We start from the raw sequence: 22,804 nt of genomic DNA on the forward strand, positions 1-22,804 counted from the left end.
AGATCTCGTCCAAGAAGTGTTGTGGTGAATCAGGATCTGCATCGAGTGATGGCAGGAGTTAAAACAGGCTCAGTTAGAGCTGGCCTGTCTGAGCAAAGAGTTATCCAGCTTTCTCCCTGTCTCTCTCTCTCTCTCTCTCTCTTTCTCTTTGCTCTTTTCTTCCTCCTTTCTCAAAGATGAATGTAACCCTCTCCTCTGCCTCTTCTGCCCTCTGTAATGAGTGTGTGTGGGCATGCATGAGAAGAAGGTGTCTCACACCTCTTCCTCTCACTGTAAATAAATGCTCTCTCCTCTTCTACCTTCTTCTTCTTCTTCTTCTTAATCACCTTATCTCCTCTTTCTCTCGCTCTGCTCTCTGTATTCTGAGTGTTCCCTCACCTAACCTCCCCTCCTTGTATTTTTCTTGCAGCGGGCGCATACATTATAAGGATATGTACAGTTTATTGCGAGTTATCTCCCCTCCCCTGGGCCTTGGCAAGAAATGCCCACATAGGGTGGCCTGCAAGGTTTGGACCAAACCCCTAAAGCACAAACTTAAACGCAACCTGCTCGCCTTTAAGAGACTGGAATGAATGTCGCTCTTTATCACTTTTAAACAAATTCTTTCCTACTTCAACTTTTTTTTTTTTTTGTTATTTCATTTGGTTTGAGTTTTCTGGTTTGGTTTGCATTACTCCGTTTCTTTTGATCTCATTTCACCATTGAGTCATTTTCTTTGGGGGGGGGGGTTTCTGTTGTATATGCATTCTGACATGACGATGAGAATGTTTGGGACAATGCAGAAATGCGCACACACACACACCTGTCAAACTCACACACACACACACCAATAGTGGTGTGTGAAGCATGAGGTGGTGCACTGCACTTGCTATTGTCTTCTGACTGAACGCTGGGAAAATGACACTGATGTGTTCACTTTTAATTCAGTATTATGGAAACGCTAGAGTCTAGACTCCAGTCAGCCATTGTCTTTTATTTCTGCTTGCTGTCTAATTTTGCCTGGGCAGAAAATGGTCGAGCAATGTGCATTGTTCTTGTTTGAGTTGGGCTTCGGGTGAGGGAGGTAGATTTACTTTAGTACAGAGACATATCCAGAGAGGGCTTGGTCTGAACACTGTCCCCACGCTCACCAGTGTTTTCCAGCCACGTGTCATCGAGGCACAAGAGTCTGCAGGCTTTGATTATAAGTCGCTCACGCGGCTTCTCTGCTGATGAACACAATAAAATAAAACCGGCTGATTTTGTGGCTGGTTGCAATGAGAACTGCAGACTCTTGCGCCCCCCTGTGGCACATGTTTGTGGAACACTGTGCTATCGCAGTCTGGAGTATTTCTTCTAAAATTTTAAAACCACTATGTGTAGATTTTTTTTTTTTTTTATTCAGACGGCTGATTTCTAGAATTTCTGAAACAATCCTAGTCTTTTTTTTTTTTTTTTTAATAATTTCAAGCCACTGAAAGACAGAATTTTAAAATCCTACACATAGTGGCTTTAATGATTTAAGGTATCAAAACAATTGTCATGCCTGTTACAAGCTCTTCGTAAAGAATGCACACAATAATGCAAAGGACGATGTTCTGTCTTGCGCACTAAAACACGTCTAAAGTCTAAAATGTGTTACACATTGCTAAAACTTAAACTAAATAGCAAATATTAAACTATTAAGCATGCAACTACCACAGAGAAAGTCCTTTTTTTTTTACATAAAAACAAATATAGAATTTGTCATCTTGCTTTTTCAACCCTCACAAATGAGCTGTAGATTACATCTTCTTTTCAAAGGTGCATTAAAACCATCCGTTCCTTCTCTTCGGCCCTTTGTGTGGTAAATACTCCCAGATCCCGTCGACATTACAAAACCCCGTGTGTGCGTTTCTAACGGAAGCACAGAGCTTGTGTATCCCACGTGCTTGCGTTGGCACGCCTTAAGTGGAGAATGTAACAGGCCTTATGGTGACAGTTTATACTCGCTGTTACCTGAAATGCTACGATGATACAGCCAAACCTGCTCTGTTTGTTGCTCTGGTGTCTGGGGAAAGAAGGAAAGGGGCAGGGTGTGTGTGTGGTTTGGGGCAGGGACTCTGGACTTAAGCAGGTCTTGTGTCCACCAGGCACCTCTTAATAACCTCATGTGTCCACAGATGTTCGTGGGAAGAATCATTCGGTCATAACATCTGCGTTTGCTGTGTGACTGTCAGGATCTTTTTAAGGTGCTGCTGTCTTTGGCTTAGTAAGAAGAAATGGTTAAAGGGTCAGTTCACTCAAATCATAAAAAGACCTATTTTACAACTTCCTCTTGGATGTCTGGCTGTGCACATAGTTTTAGTTGTGTGTTGAGTTCTTTTTGAGACATTGAACCTGGCCCAGAACCCATGCTATGTTATTACCAATTAGTATTAATGACACATCTTTATAATGCATAGGAGAATTGGGCAATTAAATTGAGTTTTATAGAACCAGATATGGCCACTTTTTAGTATTTATTTCTGTTGTTGTAGTTGTAACTGTTAAAAAGCCCACTCCATCTGCTGCTGGTTGCAGATCTGTTGTGCTGTGTGTTCACATCCAGTCAACAAAATGTCTTTTTTTTTTGAGCTACTGGCCGCACAAGTGTATTGATTAATCTCCACACCCTTTGATTTATATTCCCCTTCATCCAGCCTTTTAACACCACATGACCCGAAGTAGCAGGGGTGCTCTTGGAGACAGCCGCGTAGCCGTTAAAACCTAAGACCTCTTTGCACTCGTCGTTGCTTTTGCACGATTCAAAGAGTTCCCCGGTCCCGTTGAATCTGTTCACAGCTCACAGGTCTGTAACTGGGACGTCGTTTCAATGCTATGAGCACCATGAACTGAACTCCACGCAGTAAGGTGGTGAAGACCGAAAGCTCAGAGTCTCAAAACCTGGGCAGAAAACATAAACTATCTGCATGGCTGTGTACCACAAAGAGGTAAGTGATGAAACCCATTTTTGTGATGAGGGTGAACTGACCCAGCTGTTAGCACTGCTGGGTATCCCAACCCTCCCTGCCTTCATCAGGTAGGGCTCCCATGAACATCTGGAGGTGCAGCTGTTGAGCAGAGGTTCCTGGTGGACACGCAGCCTCAGTTACGGACTGCATTGACTTGTCATTGTGACTCACTCCGATCTCTGCAGCGGTGCTTTTCTTTGCCTGCTAGAAGCCCCGCTGCCAGTTCTATCCGAGCGGCGAAAGAGGGCAAAGACCAAAAAAAAAAGAAAAAACTCCCAAATCCCCTTTTCACCTCGCATAGAACGGTATCTCAACAACGACTAACTAAACTAAATAACACCTCCTCCTCCAACCCACCCCTCCTTCCCCAACCTTTCTCCTTCCCTTCCTTCCTCCCTCTCCTCCCCCGATGATATACCAGACTAGAAGCCACGTAACACACCCCCTCGTTCTCTCCCTTTCTCTTTCTTTCTCTCTTTCTCTCACCACAGCAACCACATATCCACAGCGATCAAAACAATAACCTCTGTGTATTTGTTTCCCTCCCTCTTCCTTTCCTTTGTTGGTTTCTTTCTTTTTTCTCCTCGTGTCTCCTCCTCCAAACACAACCTCTGTGCGTCCTCCCCCCTTCGCCCCTCTCCCTACCCCTCATTATTTCTTTTTCGTTTTCACGTCGTCCGTCTTCGTTTGTTCTGTCTGCCGTGTGTGTGTTGGCGTGTGGCTGTTTGAATGCATGTGTGAATTTGATGTGTGTGTGTGTGTGTGTGTGTGTGTTTGTGGCCACCCCAGCGGCCGGATCAGTTACACAGACATGTATCAGATGCTAAGACACATGTGTCCGCCGCTAGGCCTCGGGAAGAGGTGTCCCGCCCGGGTCGCCTATAAGGTAGACTCGCCCCCCACCTTTCCCCTCCACCCCCCTCAACCACCACCCCACCTCCTTCTGTCCCTCCCTTCTCCCATTATTCCCTTTCTTCCCTCCTTTTTCCCGTCCCATCTCCGTCCTTAAAAACCTCCCCATCGCTGGGGAGGAGAACCTCTCCTCTCTCATCTGCTTAAACCTCCCCGTCCCTTTCCTCTCTCTCCTCCTCTCCCCCTCTCCTCCACCTCACCCCCTCCCTCCTCCCAGCGGTGCTCTCCTCATGTCTGTTAGTGGTGGTTGTGGTGGTGGTGAGCGCTGTCCTCTCTTCTCTCTCTCCGACCGCGGGGATGGAGGGATGGGCTTTTGTCGTGCAGTGAAGTGAAGTGATAGTGGAGTGGTAGTCAATCCTCTTTCTTTTATTTCCTCCCGTCAGGCCGCAGGAGTAAGGGAACAGACGAAGCTTTGCCAGTCCTTCTGCAACCTGCACGGACGCACGCACACTCCTATTTCTACAAACCCATATTCCAGTCAGAAAAACAGAGATAGAGCACAGATCTGACAAATAATTTCCCCTTTTCCACAACAAATTAAGGAAGAAAGTAACAAACTTCCTCTTATAGTTTTTGAATTGAAGTTTGCACATTTTACCATACTACATTTTGTAGTATAAGTGCCTGCATTATTAAATACAGTCGTACAATACTACTGTCTCGACAGCCTATTTTATTCATCCATTGTTAAAGATTTTTAGAATAAAATAAACTTTTAAGACAAAAAAAAAGTACAAATAAAACGTATCAGGCCACATTTGCTCATAAGGTTAATTGCACTACATTTTAAAAAAGAAACATGTGAATTACGCCAAAACAACAAATTGCTTAGTGCTATTCTACGTGAGCATATATATGAAATGATGTATGCTAGAATGTGAAATGTATGCAGTTTACACAGGCCAATGTTTCACTATTAAAATTGTGAATAATTTGTTCATGTGAAAATCTCTAGTGTAGAAGCCCACGTCATCTAAAGTGCAATTATTTTAACCAAGATTAAATTCACACAGTGCAACTATTTGCTTACGATGCGGGTACAGAAGAACCTGCAAGGGTGTCTGCCTTCAGTCCTCTGCGTCTCTTATTCCTGTGGATGGCACTATAGCGCACACACACACACACATGCCCACGTTACCACACACACATACACACTGCACATACAAACAATAATAATTCATAATGATATTAGTAGGAAAAGTTCTGGCCCTTCTAGTTTTTTCTCTCTTTTTACAAGATGCTTTTTTTTTTTTGACACCCAAGGAAACTTCAGTGTCTTTGGCTCCTCTCTGTGCCTCAGACCACAAGGGAAAAGATTTGGGTCTTTTTGTCTCGTTGTCCACGCTTTCTCTCCACCTCAGCAGAGTCCCGCTCTGTTTGTCCTCTCTCTCTGCCATTCTCTTTCTTAGTGACATCCAGATTCACCAAAAATAGTTTGGAAAACAGCTGATCAATCATGCCTGTCGTGCCAAGAAGCTCTGAAAAGTGGCGCCACAGAGGCAAATATCCTGTTGTTACGATTAACAGCTGTAATTTGACTGGACATTCAGTGCTTGCTTTTAGCCCTTGACAGTTTTCGATACTTGCAAATTGACAGATTTTTGAAGTGATGCTGAAGTTTGATACTCAGTCCGACCCTCTCCTCGCTTCCCTAACTCGCTAGTGACATTACCTGCCTTTTTGTCCCTCAAATTATCGACAGAGTGACAATATTCCTTTGAGCTGCACCTGTACATGTGTACACGCCTGCTGCTCAGTATGAATGGTGAGCAAACAGGAGAACGTTAAATATAATAATAAGTCCTCTGTGCTGAACTTAGATTGAATCTGGGTGTCATTCCCCATTCACCCCTGTCTCTCTTTCTCTTTCTTGTTTTTCTCACTTTTCTTTCTCCTTGTCTCTTTCTCCTCTCTCCTCCTCCTCACTGTCTTTTCCTAAGTTTTGCCCCTTCATCCTTTACTGAGTTTGTTCTCTTTTTTCCTACCTCTCTTTCTCTCTCTCTCTCTCTCTTCATCTCTGTCATTCTTCTGTCCTTCTACCACTACGTCCACTTGTCCGTCAGCAATCAGTCAGCAATCCATCATCATCCCTCCATCATAGCGTCCCCTCAGTCCATCCACGCCCGCTCTGTCTCTACCTGACCTCTCCTCTCCTCTCTTTTCTTTCTTTCCTCTATTTTTCCAGAATGTCAACCTGTATTTGCAGTGGCCCCCATCACATTCTTCAGCCATCAAAGCCTTCCAGTGCTCATTGATACAATTTCACAGAAAAAGTCCATTAAAGGACCTTTTGAAATCAGAAAGTTCTCCTGTTTTCTTTGTCAGAATAGAGAGAGGAAGGTTAGACATCTGGAGCCTTTTTGACACGGATCATTTTAAATGCTTTGGCATCTTTTTTGATCTTCCCCGTGGTGGACACTAGGCCTCACCCTTACTGGAAAAACTAGCTTTGATAAAGGTGCATCGCTATGACACCTTGTTTTTTTTGAACTGACCATCTCAGTAAACTTATGTCAGTGTTGTTTTTAGTCCTTGTCTTTATCTCTTGTCTTGTTCTGTAATTTCTCTCTCTTTCCCCTCTATCTACACGCACACTCAGTTCCTCGCTCTATTAATTCCAATTAACCCACGTTCTCTTGATTCCTCTTTTACTCTTTCAGTGTTTTCACGATCCTCCTCTCCCTCCTCATTCTCGCCCTTCCCTTTTTATCTGTAACTACATCTCATGACCAAGCTTAGAGTCACCTAGTTTAACTCAACTAACTGCTGTCCCTGCCATGTGTCCCCTTTGATAGACCCCCCTCCCCCTTACCATATAGTACCACTACTATAAAGTCTGGTTGGTCCAAAACAAAAACAGAAACGTCAATCATCTCTTTTTGATCTTCTCTATGATTTTTTTTTTTTCTTCTTTCAGGGAATGCCACAACTCTAATCCTCTCTAACTCTGACAACCCCTTAAGACACTGCACCCGTTTGGCATTGAGAGAGATCTTGACTTGATAAGAAATACTACCATCGCTGTCCAATTTGACTTTGATTAAGGGAACCATTAATGTAAAAATGTACAGAGCGAAAAGAGAAAAAAAAAAAAGATATGAATATGTCAATCAGTAGGATCAATCCAGTTGGATTGAGGATACTCTCTTTGCGCGGATGCACGGCTGCTTGTATTGTGAAAGTGGGTTTTGAGGGAAGTCGGGTGGGGGTAGTGGGCTTGGGTAGGTGGGAAGAGTTGGGGCTTAGATTATGGGAGTGGAGTAAAGGCATGCTGCATGCTCTGTGTGTCTGGGTTTGTGGGGGTTTTCTAGGGAGCTGTTGTGTGGTGTTGCATGTAATCCTTGCACTCTCTGTCGCATGGCTACGTGCGACATCGAGCCTGCCTGCCTGCCTGCTGTCTGCCGAGCGCTGTGGATGTTGGCCGATGCCCTCCGCCTGCCACACACTTGGCTTTGGGCATGCCCGACACTCGCACACACTCAGGAACACACGAGCACGTACACAACCCCACCGCCATCGTACTGCCGTGCTTGCCATCGTTAGTGCCCAACGCTCATGTTCGTAGGTAAATCCGATGGATGCCGACTGGTCAGGATAGAAACGGCAAGTGGCCCCAGCAGGCCCAGCTTGTTTTGTTCTATCTGTTGGTTTCTCCATTGGTTTTACCTGGTGTAGACATGTAAAGACAGGGAACCTCCTTACAGGTGGGGGGAGCTCTATAGCAGATGCCTACGTTAAATAAAACAACAGCAGTCTCCTGAAAAATTGCGAAATTCCTCCAGTGATACTGTTATTGTTCTCCAGTCAACCTATTTTGTCTCCAAAGGACTCCAATTAAGCGGCCTTAATTGCAGTCGGTGCAAATAATTGTGTGTAAGTGGGCAGGGAGGGTTGTTGGGGTTGGAGGGCGGTGGGGGAGTTCGTGTATGTGTGCCGTTCTATTTATATATATCTATATGTGTGTAACAACAGAGATGTGTAAATGCGCCAATGCATTCACACATTTAGGGAACATGGGCACAGGTTGGGTCGGAGGCCATTTTGGCTCCGATTGTTCTTCCTTGTGGTTCTCGGCTCTCACAGTTGCTTAGCAGCAGATGGCCCTCATTGGATAGCTGTGCTGTCTCGTAGAGTATCATTGGAAAAACAGGAGACGCAGGGTTTCACCTATTTAAGATTCTTTCCTCAAGCAAATGCACTAATACGATGAACAAAACTGCGCAGCAGACTTGACACACCAATGCTCAACAATCACTTAATGTAGGACACATATATCAGAGGACTTTTGTGCCTCGACTTGAAATTCACTGACTTGATTTATTAGGCTGCATTAATCAGAATTATAGTGACACATAGTCATCCTTGCTTTAGCTCTCTGTCTCAGGGAGCGTTTAATAAAACCTGGATGAATCCAGTCCAACTCAAAGTGGCTGTTGTCTATGGAGCTCTCTCAACCTCGCCCCCAGCCCCTCACCCCTTCCCCCTCCCGGAGGTTCAGGCACGCCACACTTTAGTGAAGACACGTACCTTTCTCATCCTCTCATCCTGACTGGCTCTCCACAGAGGCTGCTGCGCATGGATCTGCCAGTTGCCGATGACAACACGGTGCATTTTAACTCCACCCTCATGGCTCTGATCAGGACAGCACTGGATATAAAGATTGCCAAGGGTACGACCCTTAAGTACTATCATCACTTCACTCTGTCTGTTCATCTCAGTTACTTTCCTGTCTGGCATTCTTGGGTACTGCTGGGTAATTGATATGTACGATTCTCACCTCTCAGTTTCTGTCTGTTTCTCTTCTACAAGAATGCTCTAGATTATTGTAGCAAATACGACAAAACTTTGCTAATTCTGAAGCTAACAAATGCTTTTTTTTGTTTTGGGTGAATGTTTACATGCATGAATGGCTAAATATATTTCTTTTGGCCTTCCTTTGGTCTGTACCTTCTCTGCCCTGTGTTTATGTGTGTCGGGTGTTCGCATATGTATGAACGTATGCCTCTGTGTGTGTGTGTGTACAAATGTTTGACGCGTGTATGTGGGCACTCTGGGTTGCGGGACTACCCAGGCGGTGCAGACAAGCACCAGATGGATGCGGAGCTGAGAAAGGAGATGATGGCTATTTGGCCCAATTTGTCGCAGAAGACACTGGACTTGCTGGTTACACCTCACAAGGGTAAGTTGCAGGAAAACAGGACATAGTGGTGTGTGTGTGTGTGTCCGATCACCAACTCACCAAGAGGACAGCTTCCACCAGCCAGTGTCATTCACTGCTTCGCATCTCCTGATCAGGCTACCACAGCAAAATACTTAAAAACACACACATACATACACATACACCAATGTCTTTCCAGTTCTACACGGAGAATCATCTCAATAACTACTGGCCAGATGAATGAATGAAGTTTGGTATAAAGAGTCAGGGGGTTTATAATGGATGCTGGTGACTCCCTGGCCTATTGCATAGCATTACTTGTAGGTCAAGAGGTCAAGATTTTCGTGATGTTTACTGTCAATATTCATTGTCTCCAGAGCATGAACCCAAGTGGTTCTGGGGACCAAGGTTGATGAGTGCTTGGCAGATGAAATGCATGGCTTTTTGTCCTGATGGCCATCGTTCTCATGGCAAAACATATATGCATACATACAGTATGTATGAGCCCCACTACTGGTAAGGCTCTGGTAATAGTAAAATAGCTGCTAATTCGTTGTTCCTTTCATGAACAGTGCAGCGTTCGGGGTCTGCTATTGTCATGGTGAGGAGTAAACTGTCCCAAACAAACAGCAGCAACAAAGATGTGACCCCTCACTGGCTTCAACACAGCAATTTGTGTTTGTTTGGAGGCAGAGATTCTCCTCCGGTACAGGTTGTACTGATAAAATGATTTATGGTTAGGTCCAGAGGAATTTATTACCACAAAGTCTTACAGGCAACACCATATACTGATGAGCTCGACTCGGCCCCCTTTGTCTCCTACACTGTTGACCGCCAGTGTTGTTGAGGTTCTCTTGCTTTGCTAACTTTGCACTGAGCCAGTTTCAATTAATTTAGGTTAACAAATAGAGAACAGACAGACAATAAACCAAAATACTTCAGGGATGATGGTTATCCTTCGTTGTCCATCACAGTCTGTAAAGTTTCTCTCCATCAGCACCACTCTCCTCTCTCTCAGTTTCTCCTCACTGGTGCCTTGGTAAGAACCAACGTCTTGATGTTGGGACATTAATCAATAGAACAAGTGACAGCCTGTTACTGTGACAGTCCCACTGCTGGCTGCTGGTCCCAGGGTTCTGCAGTGTTGGCTGGGTACCTTTCTTTGCAAGCCCAATTATAAGTTTGCACAAGTTATAAGAGTGGTTTTCAAATTTCAGCACACACACACACACGTGTACACAGACACATTAACATGCACACCTGCACTGCACATCTTTGAACCCATTCAGTCAGTCCTGGTATCAGGGGGTGCCTGCTATAGAAGATCCTCTATAGAAGTCTTTTCACTACAGGAAGTATTGAGCAGCAAATAAACAAGTTAATTGTGATGAATGAGCATTTTTAAATAACTCTTTACTGACGCATGCTTAGCAATGACTTCAAGTTGTTTGGCTAAATGCATGGCAGCTAAAAAGGTACGAGATATGCATTGCCACGTTTTATTGCCTCGTGATAAATATCTATTTATATATGAGAGAATAAGATATGTATGGCCATATCTTATCACACGTTAATATTTGCTTTAACGCTGAAGACTTGTAGCCATGTCACTTTGAAAAGGGAACCACGCACAGTGAAGCTATTTGACAACCGAAACAAAGCTCAGTATTTTTCTGACTTATAAATGTTTGTGTTTCCATCCAAACTCTGGGGATACATACAGAGTTTTTAGAAAAAAAATTGAGCTCCTGTTTTCCAGAGATCATTTGAGTTGTCAAAGGGTTTCTTAGTGAGGTGGCTACCTAGTGCTCAGCTGTAGTATTAAGATGTAAGTATAATCAAGTTTTCCTCTGGCTAGATGACAGTGAAGGAATAAGAGAATGTTAACTGATGAGCATCTGCCTGTGAAAAGACTACTGGCTTTGTTGTGTTTATAATTGTAGTGTTGTAATATTGTATTTGTCTGTTGTAAAACCAGTACGTGAGCTCAACTCTGTTTCAGCTGAGGTGGAACAGGGAGTGTTTAGACGGCGGTCACCAACGTTCTCTCAAGCACATTTGCTTCTGTTACGATGAATAATTTAGCAGTTTCCATATTTTGTCGGCATATCAGAAATCAGGACACGTTCCTTTATGTGGGTTATTAAACTGGCCTTAAACATTACCACATGGACTTTTTAGATTTGTAGAGTTGAACTTCAAACATGACAATTATAATAGAAACTGTATCAGTAATGTAGTAAATTGGCTTAAACCATATGTTGGAAAAATGCATTAGCCAGTGAGAAGTAGGTTTTGTGACTCTAAGGGTGCACACAAGCTGGAGAGTAAGTATTTCTGTATATATACTGTTTTTTCACTCCTCTAGTTTTCACTTCATCGTGTCTTCTGGCTCAGAATTATTACCGCTGCCCGAATATTGAGACTGAAACGACCTCGGTCAGCTCAACATGGACACAAATGATGATCAAGAACTCTACATTTAGACTAAATTCTTGACGGATTGACATGAAACAGACTTGCCTCAACTGCTGGTGTGTTCTGCATGTTACTGTGAATTTCTCTGTGTTAGTGTGTGTTTGTGTCTTGTCCCCCACTCCCATTCCCCCCACGGCTCAGGGTCCCATCCCACTCGGGTCTAATCTTGCAGGGTAACTTGTCATTTTTTCAGCAGCCACAGACTTGACGGTGGGCAAAATCTACGCCGCCATGATGATCATGGAATACTACCGGCAGAGCAAGACGAAAAAGCTGCAGGCCCTGCGAGAGGAACAGGTAGACTCCATCCCAGAGAAATCCCCTGAACGCAAAAAGACCTGGTTTTCCCCTTTTCCTTTTTCTCTTCCTCCTCCTCCTGGCCCCCCCTCCCCTTTTGATACCATTTCCACTGGCACTTTGACTCAATTTTGTCCTTTTTATTCTTCCAAATATGGATTTAAAAGCATGGGAACCGTGTCTTATACATTTAAATCCTACATAAAGTCCCAGCTTCACTTCCAAACAAACCCCCTACCTCCCCGTCAGCCTGTGCTCGACCCTGTAGCATGCTACCTGAGAATCCAAGTCTGTTCTCCAGCACCTTGTTCCTCCCTTGGCCAGTCATATTCCTTCTAGCATGCTTGCTAACAAAGGTAGAGGTATCTAGGTGTTACTTTCTCTAGCTAGTTAGCAACCTCTCCCTTTCCCGCCGTTTCAAGTTTACTTTGTCTTCTCACCACGGGCTGTTTGTATGTGGTGAGGAGAGGACGGTTTTACGAACGTTAACCAGTTTACAACTGTGGTTTTTGTTGTTGAACGATGATGATGATGATGCTGATGATGATGATGATGATGATGATACCACATGGCCTTACCTTTTGTTCCCTGTCAGTGCTCTTCCCCTCCTGTCGATGAATGCCTTTTGAGATGCACTCGCTCCAGCTGTCTCTGTATTTTCAGTCCACACAGCGGACGTGTGGAAACATCTCTCCACTCATGTAACACCTCCTGTTCGGTAGCAGCAAGTCGAACCAGTTGCTTCAGCGCCTGATCCTAAATTTCAAATGATACAAAACTGGTCCAAATTAGCTCGTGACACGGGGCTCGTCTCGCTCCATGTTGACTGAGGCGCATTTCCTAAGTTGGGACTTCCATTTAGCAGAACAAAGGAGTAGATTGATGGATGGAGAGTATGTTAGTCTTTTTTTCTTTTTAACAGTATGCCACTGCAAATACAGTATGTGTTGTTTTGTTCCTGAATGCAGCCATCCCATTGGACAGAATGGACAGGTCCACACAGGCTCTCTCAGCATCAGCAATGCACAAGGACTTTAACCAGTCTGTGTGTCCAGTCTGTGTGTCTGTCAGTTTGACCTGCCATCTCTACAGGATCACACTCCGTCCCTCCTCTCTTCCACTGTGCCCTTTTGCTTTTTGCAACGCCGCATCACTTTAAAGGAAGAGCACACAACACTTTTGTAAACGTTTGATTTGCCATTTTTATTTCTTACGGCGAAAAAAAGTCACAATCACTTTTCTTGCCATGTTGAGATATTTACAGTACAGCTAAGATTGAGTTTAATAGCAGAATATTTCTTGGCTATCTAGATCAGTTTGGTGTCCGCCCCTTAGTATCAACTTTTTGGACGTACTGGGATGCTTGATACAATAGATGAAGATCTAATTTCTCCTTCAGACACAATTCAGTCAACAGAATTGTTGTCCTTGCCAAAAATGTATGTGGTGTAAATTATATTAGTTAGACAGAAAAGATTCCAGCAGAAATCTGTTGGTCTGTCAGTTATCACAGTAGTTTTGGAAATAGTTGGAATGACATTTTTCATATTGGTCCCAAACTGAAAGCAACAATCAAGTGAAAGAAAATGAGGTGCATAAAAAACAAAAACAGTGAGAATCACTACATTCCCAGTCACAGTGTAAGAGAAGCAGGGATGTTGTGATCAGTCGTCCTTCTGTGCATTCGTCGTACCCCGTCTCATCCCAACTGTCCTCTACGGTGTTTGCTGAGCTGTTGTTGTGTCTCAGGTGTTTCGTTGTGTCTGTTGTCTGTCATTCTCCTGTTTCTCAACTTGGAGTCTGTTGTCCGTAGTTCCTCGTTCCTGTCTTGTCCGTGTCGTCTCTGTCCCCCCCCTGATGCTCTCCCCCCTTTATCCCTCCAGGAAGAGTCGAGACCTTGACTTATCAAGCTCTCGCTATTTGTCCGATCCAGGTCGATTGTCACCAAGTGGCTCTAACCAAGACCCATTCTCTCCAGTCTGTGTGTTCATGAATCTGTCTGTTTGCCTGTCTGTCTGTCTGTCTGTCTGTCTGTCTGCTGTGGTGGTTGATGGGATGTTGAGTGGAGGTTCCTGTGACTCTGTATGTAATCAGTTAGTTGTGGGACCACTGATTCGTGTGTCACTGCCGAAACATACTCCATTAGTCCGTGTTTCCACCATAGTTCATCTACATGTTCGTCCCATGAATATTCTCAGGATAAATCACTGGAACTAGCCAGTGCCAAACCAGACTATCCAAAGATGAACTTGAGCCATTTACCTCCCCGGCACAGGAGATGATGACGACTGGACAGGATTAGACAAACATCTGACAGGCTCTGAAATTCTGATCATTTATGCCACAGTATTGAAAGGAGGGAAAAAAGGCTACTGGAAAACTAAAGCTCTTGAGGAACAATTATTGGGAACTGCTGATTGATAATTAAATGTATAAAACAACCAACTTGAAGGTCTCAAAAGACGTCAAGATGAAGTTTGTTTGACCGGGAATTGATATTTCATAGACTCACAGCAGCCACCAAACTGCTTAGATAATGTCTAATAAGCTTTGTAGCCATGCATTGCAAGTCATGAACACATATTATTAGCACGCTAGCTAATTTATTCAGTAGAAGTAAGCTTTGTGCACGGCTGTTTTCTTTCCTACTTGTTTTAATACTTGCACAAGAGAACATTTGCCCTACGCAGAAGATCTACACCCACAGTGTTGTTACAGATTTAGGAAGCACCTGCAAAGCCTCCATTACCTCCTTCACTAGCCAAATGACTTTTAGCCTTTCTAAAGATCCTCTTGGCTGGCTCCTAAAATAATAATAATTATGTTTTAATGTTGTAGTAGCCAGACAAGCTTCCTGTCCAGCAAATCAGCCTGATGTGTCAGAGGAGGTTTGGACGTGTATCTGTTTCTGAACAGGCATCGATCCGTCTCATTTTGCATTCAGCCTTTCGCTTCCAGGCTGTGGAGGGACATGACACAGTCATGAACCGTTGCCTTTAAGCCACTCCTGAGAGGACTCCATTACCCAGGATCCCCTGGGAGGAAAGCTGCCTGACCTCTGACCTGATGGAAGCACAAGTTGGTTTTTAACACAACTAGCTCAGGATCAGATGTCTCCTTCCCATAACATGGCATATTACTCAAAAACCTTGGCAGATGAAGGATCACACAAATTGTCAAATGATGATTTTTGAGTAAAATGTCTTCTTTTTGATAATGTATTTCATGAGTGTTGTAATCCGGTCCAAGACCTGTGATTTAAGAGCAATCTTACCTCAAATGCCTAAAGGTAGAAGTTCCCCTCTGACACAGATCTGAGATCAGCTTTAATTCCCTGAACATCAACCCTGATCTAAAGGAACAATCCCGAAAGAGAGTAGTATAACAGCCCGTTCAGTGTGGTTAGCAGATCTCAGATCAGTAGTCTTGGCAGGAGACTTTACCTTGGATACCCACAGCCATGTGCTTGCCGATGGCGCCCCCGTGTGGGTGCATGCAGCGAGTGCATCCTGTGTCTGTGTCCTGTGTCTGCCCCCTGAGTGTGCCTGATGCCAGCCTGCAGGCCATGTCGTGTATCTCACACAGAACCGAACGCCATTAATGTTTCAGCGCATGGAGCCGCCCTCTGAGGGAGGGGGCACGGACGGCCAGGGGGGCCAGGGCCTGAACGGCCTCCCCAGCACCCAGCCGGACAACCTCAACAGCATGTGAGTAGACTGTGCACTGGCAGGATGCTGGATGTGTGACAGTGAAATACATGAGACAGCAGGAGACACACACACACACACACACACAGTCATATTTACTATATTTATGTAAATGTGATCGTTACAATTTTAGCCTCAGAGCCACATTTGTAGGAGCATCTTTGTTCTTTTCAAGGACAATGTTGTTTTTTTTAATGATTCATATCATTACGAGAAGTTAAGTTGGCAAAGAATATAACATTCCCACCTGCTCCCCCTCCAGAATGAATCAGTGCTGTATGGGATTTGTTTTAGCTTTTGTATACGCAGTGCATTTCCCACCATCTCAGGCTGAATGTCTCGTTTGATTTCTTGTGAAAATCCACAACCTTCCTCATCACAGGCTCCCACATATTGTCCCTTTCACGTGTGAATAACGTTTGACAACATAATGCAATGCAAAAAAAAAAAAGGATATTTGATTTCAAACTCTGGTGTTTACAGTCACTCTAGAGGTGGAGGAACTAAAATAAAATCAGGATGAGGAACTTTCACTAAAGTAAAAGTTTAGTCCATACACATACATTTATACACACTTACATATTAAAGTGCAGTATGATACATTCACACTCTGCATCTCTGTGGTGTAGTTTTCATCTTGTTCCAGCTTCCTTTTCTTTTACAAAAGCCTGCTCAGCTTTGTGTGAACATGAATTACGTCAGCAAAGAAATAAATTGTGTGATCACTTTTAATTAAATCAGCTACTGGACTGGTCAGAGGCACCATATAAGTACCAGTCATCAGTGAATTAATCCCCTGACTTGTGCGTATGTGTGGGTGCCAGACCTCCCGAGGGTGGCATGACTGAGAGCCAGTCGTGGGTGACGGCCAAAGCCCAGGAAATGTTCCAGAAGACGGGTAACTGGAGCCCCGACAGACCCTACCCCGACGATCTCCACGACAACCGTCACAACCCGCAGGTATGATGAGCACAAACGCACACGTCGTCACCATTGGTAACGCGGCAGCTCGAGCCCAACCACAGCCTCCGCTCACACACACAGTTTGTCTCCAGCCGCGCCGATTACAGTCCGGTCCAGTAACCGTAGCCCAGTGTAATTAATAAGCAACAAGGTTTTGTGTTCAGTGTTAAAGATGCCGGTGGGAAACATTACTCAGGACTTCTGCTGCTGCAGTGCATATATTGAACATGTCTCTAAAGCATCACACTTATTAAATAGACACAAAATCTGACACCATTTCATTTATTTCATGGTGATTATAAAAGTGTGAAAACAGCAAGCAGCACCTGATGAACGATCGACAACTGGAGGTGCCAAAACATCTATTGTTTCACATTCCTGTGGAAGCTACAGACACCAATTACCACTACGTTTCCTACTGTTTGTATTTAAGGCGTGAAATTCTTTTGGCAACTGAGTTTTTCAGTATTTCGCGAAATAAAAGCTGAAAAAATCTAAACCTGCAGATCTCAGTGCTCTGAGCTCTCTGAAGAGTCCGAGCTTAAAGCAAAGGCACAAACTCTGAGTAGAACATAAAGGCAAATTAAATAAAGTAGAAAGTAAAAACCCTTATTTCTCGGGTGAGTATTTAATTTAACATGATCTTTCCTGGTTCTTATCTCACCTCTGTGATTGTTTGATGGGAATTTCGGCGATAAAAGATGATCAGTCAGAGTCTCTGCGGCCTAATGAGTTTTTAAATGAAGTCTTTCTTGGTAGAAACACGACAGACTGCCTGACCTACGTCGCGATTCCCATCTGTGATGTGAAATGATTTGACGCAGCTACAAAAGGAATTCAAGAACTCCACCTTTAGTCCCTGTTTGAGTGTCCTTATTGTGGAATAGATCCACTCCGTCACTCCTAACTCAGAGTTCAAATCGGCCTCCAATGAGTTAGTTCAGAGGTGAATTCTTCCCGGTATCTGATGTTTGGATCCTGCCTATCTGTCTCTTTCTCCATCCTCCTGCTCAAAGTTCACATCTCCCGTGTTCTTCTCAGTTTTGCCATCTTTCTGTTCCTTAATTTTTTTATTTTTTTTCCTGTACACTCTTCAACCTCCTCTTGAGTCAACAGCTTGGAGTTGGTAGTCGTGTTTTGTGATGTACACCTTCTCCTCCTCCTCCTCCTCCTCCTCCTCACTGCCCCCCACTTTCACTTGTCTGTTGGGACGTTCCTACTCCCCAGCCCCTCATCTCTGTCTCTGTGACTTGGGATTTGGACTTGTGCCATGCGCTCTTTGAAAAGAGCTTTAGAGATATTTTCCTGCCCCAGTTTTTGGATCTTTGCATCGGCTGATTCGTGCCAGAAAGCCCCCAGTGTTTCCAAAGAAGCTTTGGAAGGTGCCATTCTTTATTAGGCTGTGAGCTTTTGAACAGACCTAATCTAATCAGCACCAACCTCATCCAAGTGTTTCGGAGGCTTAACTTAACATGCAACAACAAATTGTATAAATAAAGACAGAGTTACAGGTTTTAATGCCCAAATTTGAAAAGAAATAGAAAAAAAAAAGGAAAATTTATTGATTTTTATAGATATATTTCACGTCCAATCTACCTTAGTTAGCCCCTCCCTCGATTAGTCGATGACGCCTCCCCCTGTCAGAGTCCCCTCCCTCGGCAGACAGTGGTCACGCCCCCTCTCGTTGTGTTTTACAGACGGTAGAGATGAGGGAGATGGGGCGGGACGGGTACTCCGACACTGAGCCCTATCACCCAATGGATGGGCATGGGCGGACCCTCTCCATGCCCCGCCTCTCGGCAGACAACCAAGTGAGCACCTTCATCCCACCACCACCATCATCATCATCATCATCATCATCATCATCATCATCCTCACTTATTATGCCTGTTAGCAGTGAGGACAGTTGAAGTGAATTAAAAAAAAAGTCTCTCTTGCATCCTAAACAGAGAAGAGAACCGAGCCGCACAAATATTTATTTTCTCTGGAATAATTATTATTGTTATTTCAGATTTTATTAGATAAACTAATTTGATTTGACTTGAAATGTGTTATTTTATTGTTTATCATGGCCGTAGTTCTCTTCATGGAAAACATGGTTCACTTCCTATAAAAATGTTTTGAAGGGATGCAAAGAAGCAGTGAGACTTTTGTAAATTCACCTTCCTCTGTCTGGCCTCCCGGTTTGTCTGACTCTCCCATCATCCCTCCCTCTTTCCCTCCACCCTCCTCTTCCTCCTTCACTCTAACCCTCCGCTCATCCAGCGCCCGGCCCTCTGCTGCTCAGCTCTAAGACAGATTGTACGCTAACATATGAGCAGCTTGGAAAATGGGTCGGAGGGCTGCATAAGTGTTCTAGATATGTATGTAAATATATATCTAGAGACCCTTTATCTACAGAATATCTTGTCTCTGCCAACCCTCTCCTGTCCCCTCATCCATTTCCATTCAATTCTTGGTGTGTCTGTCCTGTGTAAACTGTGGCCAGAGTTAGTGTCTCCCTTCAACAATGAAAACAGGAAAATACAGTCATTTTATGGTGCTGTGACCTCTTGTTGACCTCTTGGATGAGACAGGGAGGGGCGTGGTAGAAGTCGCTGTGATTTAATTTGATCGTCGGATCTCAGTTTCAACTTTTTCTGTTAACTATGAAACTATTGAGTGAGAACCAAACAGTTAAAGATCAGGCAGGGAAGGATGATCCACATTTTTTAGTGTTAAATCCTGACTTGTCCTGCAGGTTTGGTAGCTTTAGCATCTTCTATGCACTTTAGTTAACCTTTACAGGACATTACCTTATCTGGTTATTCGTAAATTGTAACTCTGTTCATCCAAATTAAAAAGATCCAGGTGGATTAACCTGTCCTCTGTCGTTTGGAGGTTATTCTGGTCTCAGTTTAAAGTAACTAACTAACTGTAACAGATGTAATCTGCCAAAACAGGAGTGTATGAAGATAGTGATGCTTACATGGGCGAAATGCTTCAAAAACCTAAAAAGTCCCTCCATGCCTTCAAATCGTGGGTTGCGGACTTGTCTTGTGCGTGCTCTATTGATTCCTCAGTAATAAGTATGTACATTTTTTATGATCCTGCAACAGATCCTTTAACAGGAGACGTGTTCAAACTTTACTATGAAGCCTCTGGCTGCAGTTGCACAGACACACACACACACACACACACTCACACACACATACAGGCATTGCCATACTCCAACATGTCACCACATCCAGTCATGTGGCTCTCACTTTGGTATGTTGGTTGCTCCATGTAGTGTTTTTGTATGAACATTTAGAGGACGAGGTAGAAGAGTGTATAAATGGACTGTGATGTGCAGCATAAGCAGACGTGTGTGAAGAGAGTTAAACTACTTGTTCTTCATATTTTAAGTTATAAGACGGGTGGGACTGATAAGTGAGAATATTTAGTTGATGTTATTTAGGCTTCTCTTAACTTGGCTCTAAAATATAAATATATTGTGCATAAAAAGGGCTAAACTGGTCCTAAACTGGTCAGTTGTAATTACCCTCACTAAAAGCTTACAGTTAGCACTTTGCACTCACACTGCAGTTACTGTTTCATGCCAAATCCAATCTGCTCACACACACACACACACACACACACACACACACACACACACACACACACACACACACACACACACACACAGCTCTCCAAATACTCACTTTAGCTATGAATGCACTCACACTCGAGTGGACAGTCAGTTCTCTTTGCTCTACGGGACCCTGGACCGATCCCTCTGCTAACAGTCCTGGAACATACAGCATTATATTTAGATGCTAGTTTGAAATAATTAGGTGTGTTAATGTAATTAGATGATAACATAAATGACAGTAGACTGCTGTGTCTGTGTGTGTTATGTGTGTGTGTTATGTGTGTGTGTGTGTGTGTGTGTGTGTGTGTATACAGTATATATGTGTGTGTGCACTGTTACTTACTGCCTTCTAACACTGCTCTGCCTTACAGAGAGCTCATGCTGTTTCGGTAAGTGTGTGTTTGAGTGTATGTGTATGTATGTGTGTGTGTGTGTGTGTGTGTGTGTGTGTGTGTGTGTGTGTGCATCTTTTATTGTCCTCTGTCCTCTCTCGCTCACTGGCACACCCGCCTCGCCCCTATGTGTGTGTGCACTGGCCTTCTTTAAATTAACTGGGTCCTCTCTCTCTCTCTCTCTCTCTCTGTTCCTCCTCTATCACTTCTTTTTGTACATGTTTTTCCTCCTTTTTACCTCTGTACTCTCTTCTTCATCCTTCCCTCCATCTTCTCCTTTCCTTATATACGTGTCCTACAATGCTCTCATTCCTCTCCTTCTATTTTTGTCTCCCCCCCCTCCCCAAAACACATTTATCTCTTCAAAATAATCCCATTATCCTCCCTCTCCTCCACATATCTGCCATTTTCTGTCCATCTTCTCTTTTTGTTTCTGTCTCTTCCTCTGTCTCTCTGCCTCTATTGTCTTTCGGTCCTGGCGGCTATGCTATGTCGGGCCTATGCTCTGTGTGTGTGTGTGTGTGTGTGTGCGTGTGTGTGTGTGTGTGTGTGTGTGTGTGTGTGTGCTACGCTGCTCTGCTCTACGTATCATCTCTGTGTTTGCCTGCTCTGCAGCGGAGGAGACACAGGCCTCGCGGAAATAACCTCAGTGTATGTACCTCTGTCTCTCTCTCCCTCCCTCCCTTCTTCTGTCACCTCTGTTTTTGCCCATGCGAGGCGCCGTATGGGTGGGGTTCACCACCACAGGCGCTGCCCATTACTTATGATACTACTTTATATTAAACCCAAATCTTCTGCACGTTCATTAAACACACAACCAGAGAGGAGTGTACAGTAAAACACACAGAGCCTGCAAGTGTGTACAGCTGTTGTTGGTTGACAGTAGTTAAATCCTTCTAACGCCAAATACTGAAGGGAACAAATTGACAAATTTAGTCTTTCAGATTTAGGAGGGAGCCTTGTGGCAATTACTGCGGTGGACAAATGTCCGCGTTTCCTGTGATCTCTCTTATATACCAATATTCGTATAATGCTTGTTATGGTTTTTGCGGCCTGTTTTGACAGCCATGAAACGGCTCGCAAGTCAAGTCACTTTGCTTTTCTGCAACTTGGAGGAGACGTCATCAGAGTTGTGTTGATGCAGTGAACCCCACCCACCTGGCACTCCAAGCTCTTTCTATCAACTGTGACCTAATTGTCACTATTCAGATCTACTTTGATCATCCCTCCTTCTTTCTATCTATCCTGTCAGCCTTTCTTTGAGCTGTCCCTCGTTTCTCTCTCCCTCTCTTTCTGTCTTCTTCTCTCTCTCTCTCTCTCTCTCTCTCTCTCCCATGTCTGCTCATGTTGAGGTCGCTCTGCCCTCCATTGTTTGTTCTCTGTGACGAGTTTCCCTGGAGTTCTGCTTGTATGCAGCGTGTGTATGTGTGTTCCTCTGTGTGTGTCACGTGTGTGTTTCAGTCCGTTGCATCGCTGCAGAACGGGTCAACAGTGTATGACGAAAGCATGGACTGGCCTGATGTGCAACTGTTGGCCTGTACGGGGATTGGCAGCGTGCCGGCATGTCAGTAGTCATGCATGACGTGGCAGAGCCGAGTCTTGCCGTGGGTGTGATGGAGAGGAAGGGGTGCGCCAACAAGGGAAGGTCTTGCTTAATAAGCCAAAGCTTAATTTAGTGGCCTGAAAGGTGGAGTGAGAGGCAGAGTGTGGCGCTCATACAGTGGCTGTGTCATGTTCAGCACTTCTGTCTGTCTTAAGCTGAATGCCATCATTGTTTGGAACGTTTCAGTGCATAATTTGTTACAGCTAGGAGTGTAATTTAAAATGAATTCAGCCAACACTGCATGTGGGCGCACAAGTTACCAGGATCATAATCTTACTGTGTATTTTTAGGAATGTCTGAGTAAATATAAGTTTTTTTTTTATGAGGTTTTAATAAGCTTGACATATGTGCTGTATATCCTCTACAACTAGACTGATCAGTAATGCTTTTAGTATTAATATTGGTAGATGGTGGTGTTATAATGTCCTTCCTTCCTTTAATGTTTTAACTTCAAATCATCCTACTGATATTTAACCATATTTACATGTTAACATAAATGTTTAAAAGAAACATATGTGTTGTTTTCAAAAGCAGATGCCCAGAAATCGTGAAAAGTAACACATCCTTTTCGAGCCTGTGTGTGTGTGTGTGTGTGTAAGCGTGTTAAACGTGTGCACACGTGTAGCTCTGTGCTGCTGGGTACTTCCGGAGCATGCATGGCTTGTGTCGGACTGCTCAGAGAGTGTACAGACTGCTGTCTGTGTGTAGT

At 44.0% G+C, this 22,804-nt stretch overlaps 1 protein-coding gene across 1 annotated transcript in view; it reads left to right on the forward strand.

The window, feature by feature from the left end:
• The window catches only part of cacna1ab (calcium channel, voltage-dependent, P/Q type, alpha 1A subunit, b), a 115,210-nt gene that overhangs the window by 87,651 nt on the left and 4,755 nt on the right, over positions 1–22,804 (forward strand). The window contains exons 38-46 of the mRNA XM_070828502.1: positions 410–506; positions 8,448–8,553; positions 8,956–9,063; positions 11,714–11,817; positions 15,403–15,524; positions 16,349–16,484; positions 18,185–18,298; positions 20,472–20,489; positions 21,108–21,143. Of these exons, the coding sequence (XP_070684603.1) occupies positions 410–506; positions 8,448–8,553; positions 8,956–9,063; positions 11,714–11,817; positions 15,403–15,524; positions 16,349–16,484; positions 18,185–18,298; positions 20,472–20,489; positions 21,108–21,143 (841 nt within the window). The remainder of the gene's footprint in view (positions 1–409; positions 507–8,447; positions 8,554–8,955; positions 9,064–11,713; positions 11,818–15,402; positions 15,525–16,348; positions 16,485–18,184; positions 18,299–20,471; positions 20,490–21,107; positions 21,144–22,804) is intronic.

This window comes from Pempheris klunzingeri, chromosome 3 (genome assembly GCF_042242105.1).
Source record: "Pempheris klunzingeri isolate RE-2024b chromosome 3, fPemKlu1.hap1, whole genome shotgun sequence".
Lineage (NCBI taxonomy): Eukaryota > Metazoa > Chordata > Actinopteri > Acropomatiformes > Pempheridae > Pempheris > Pempheris klunzingeri.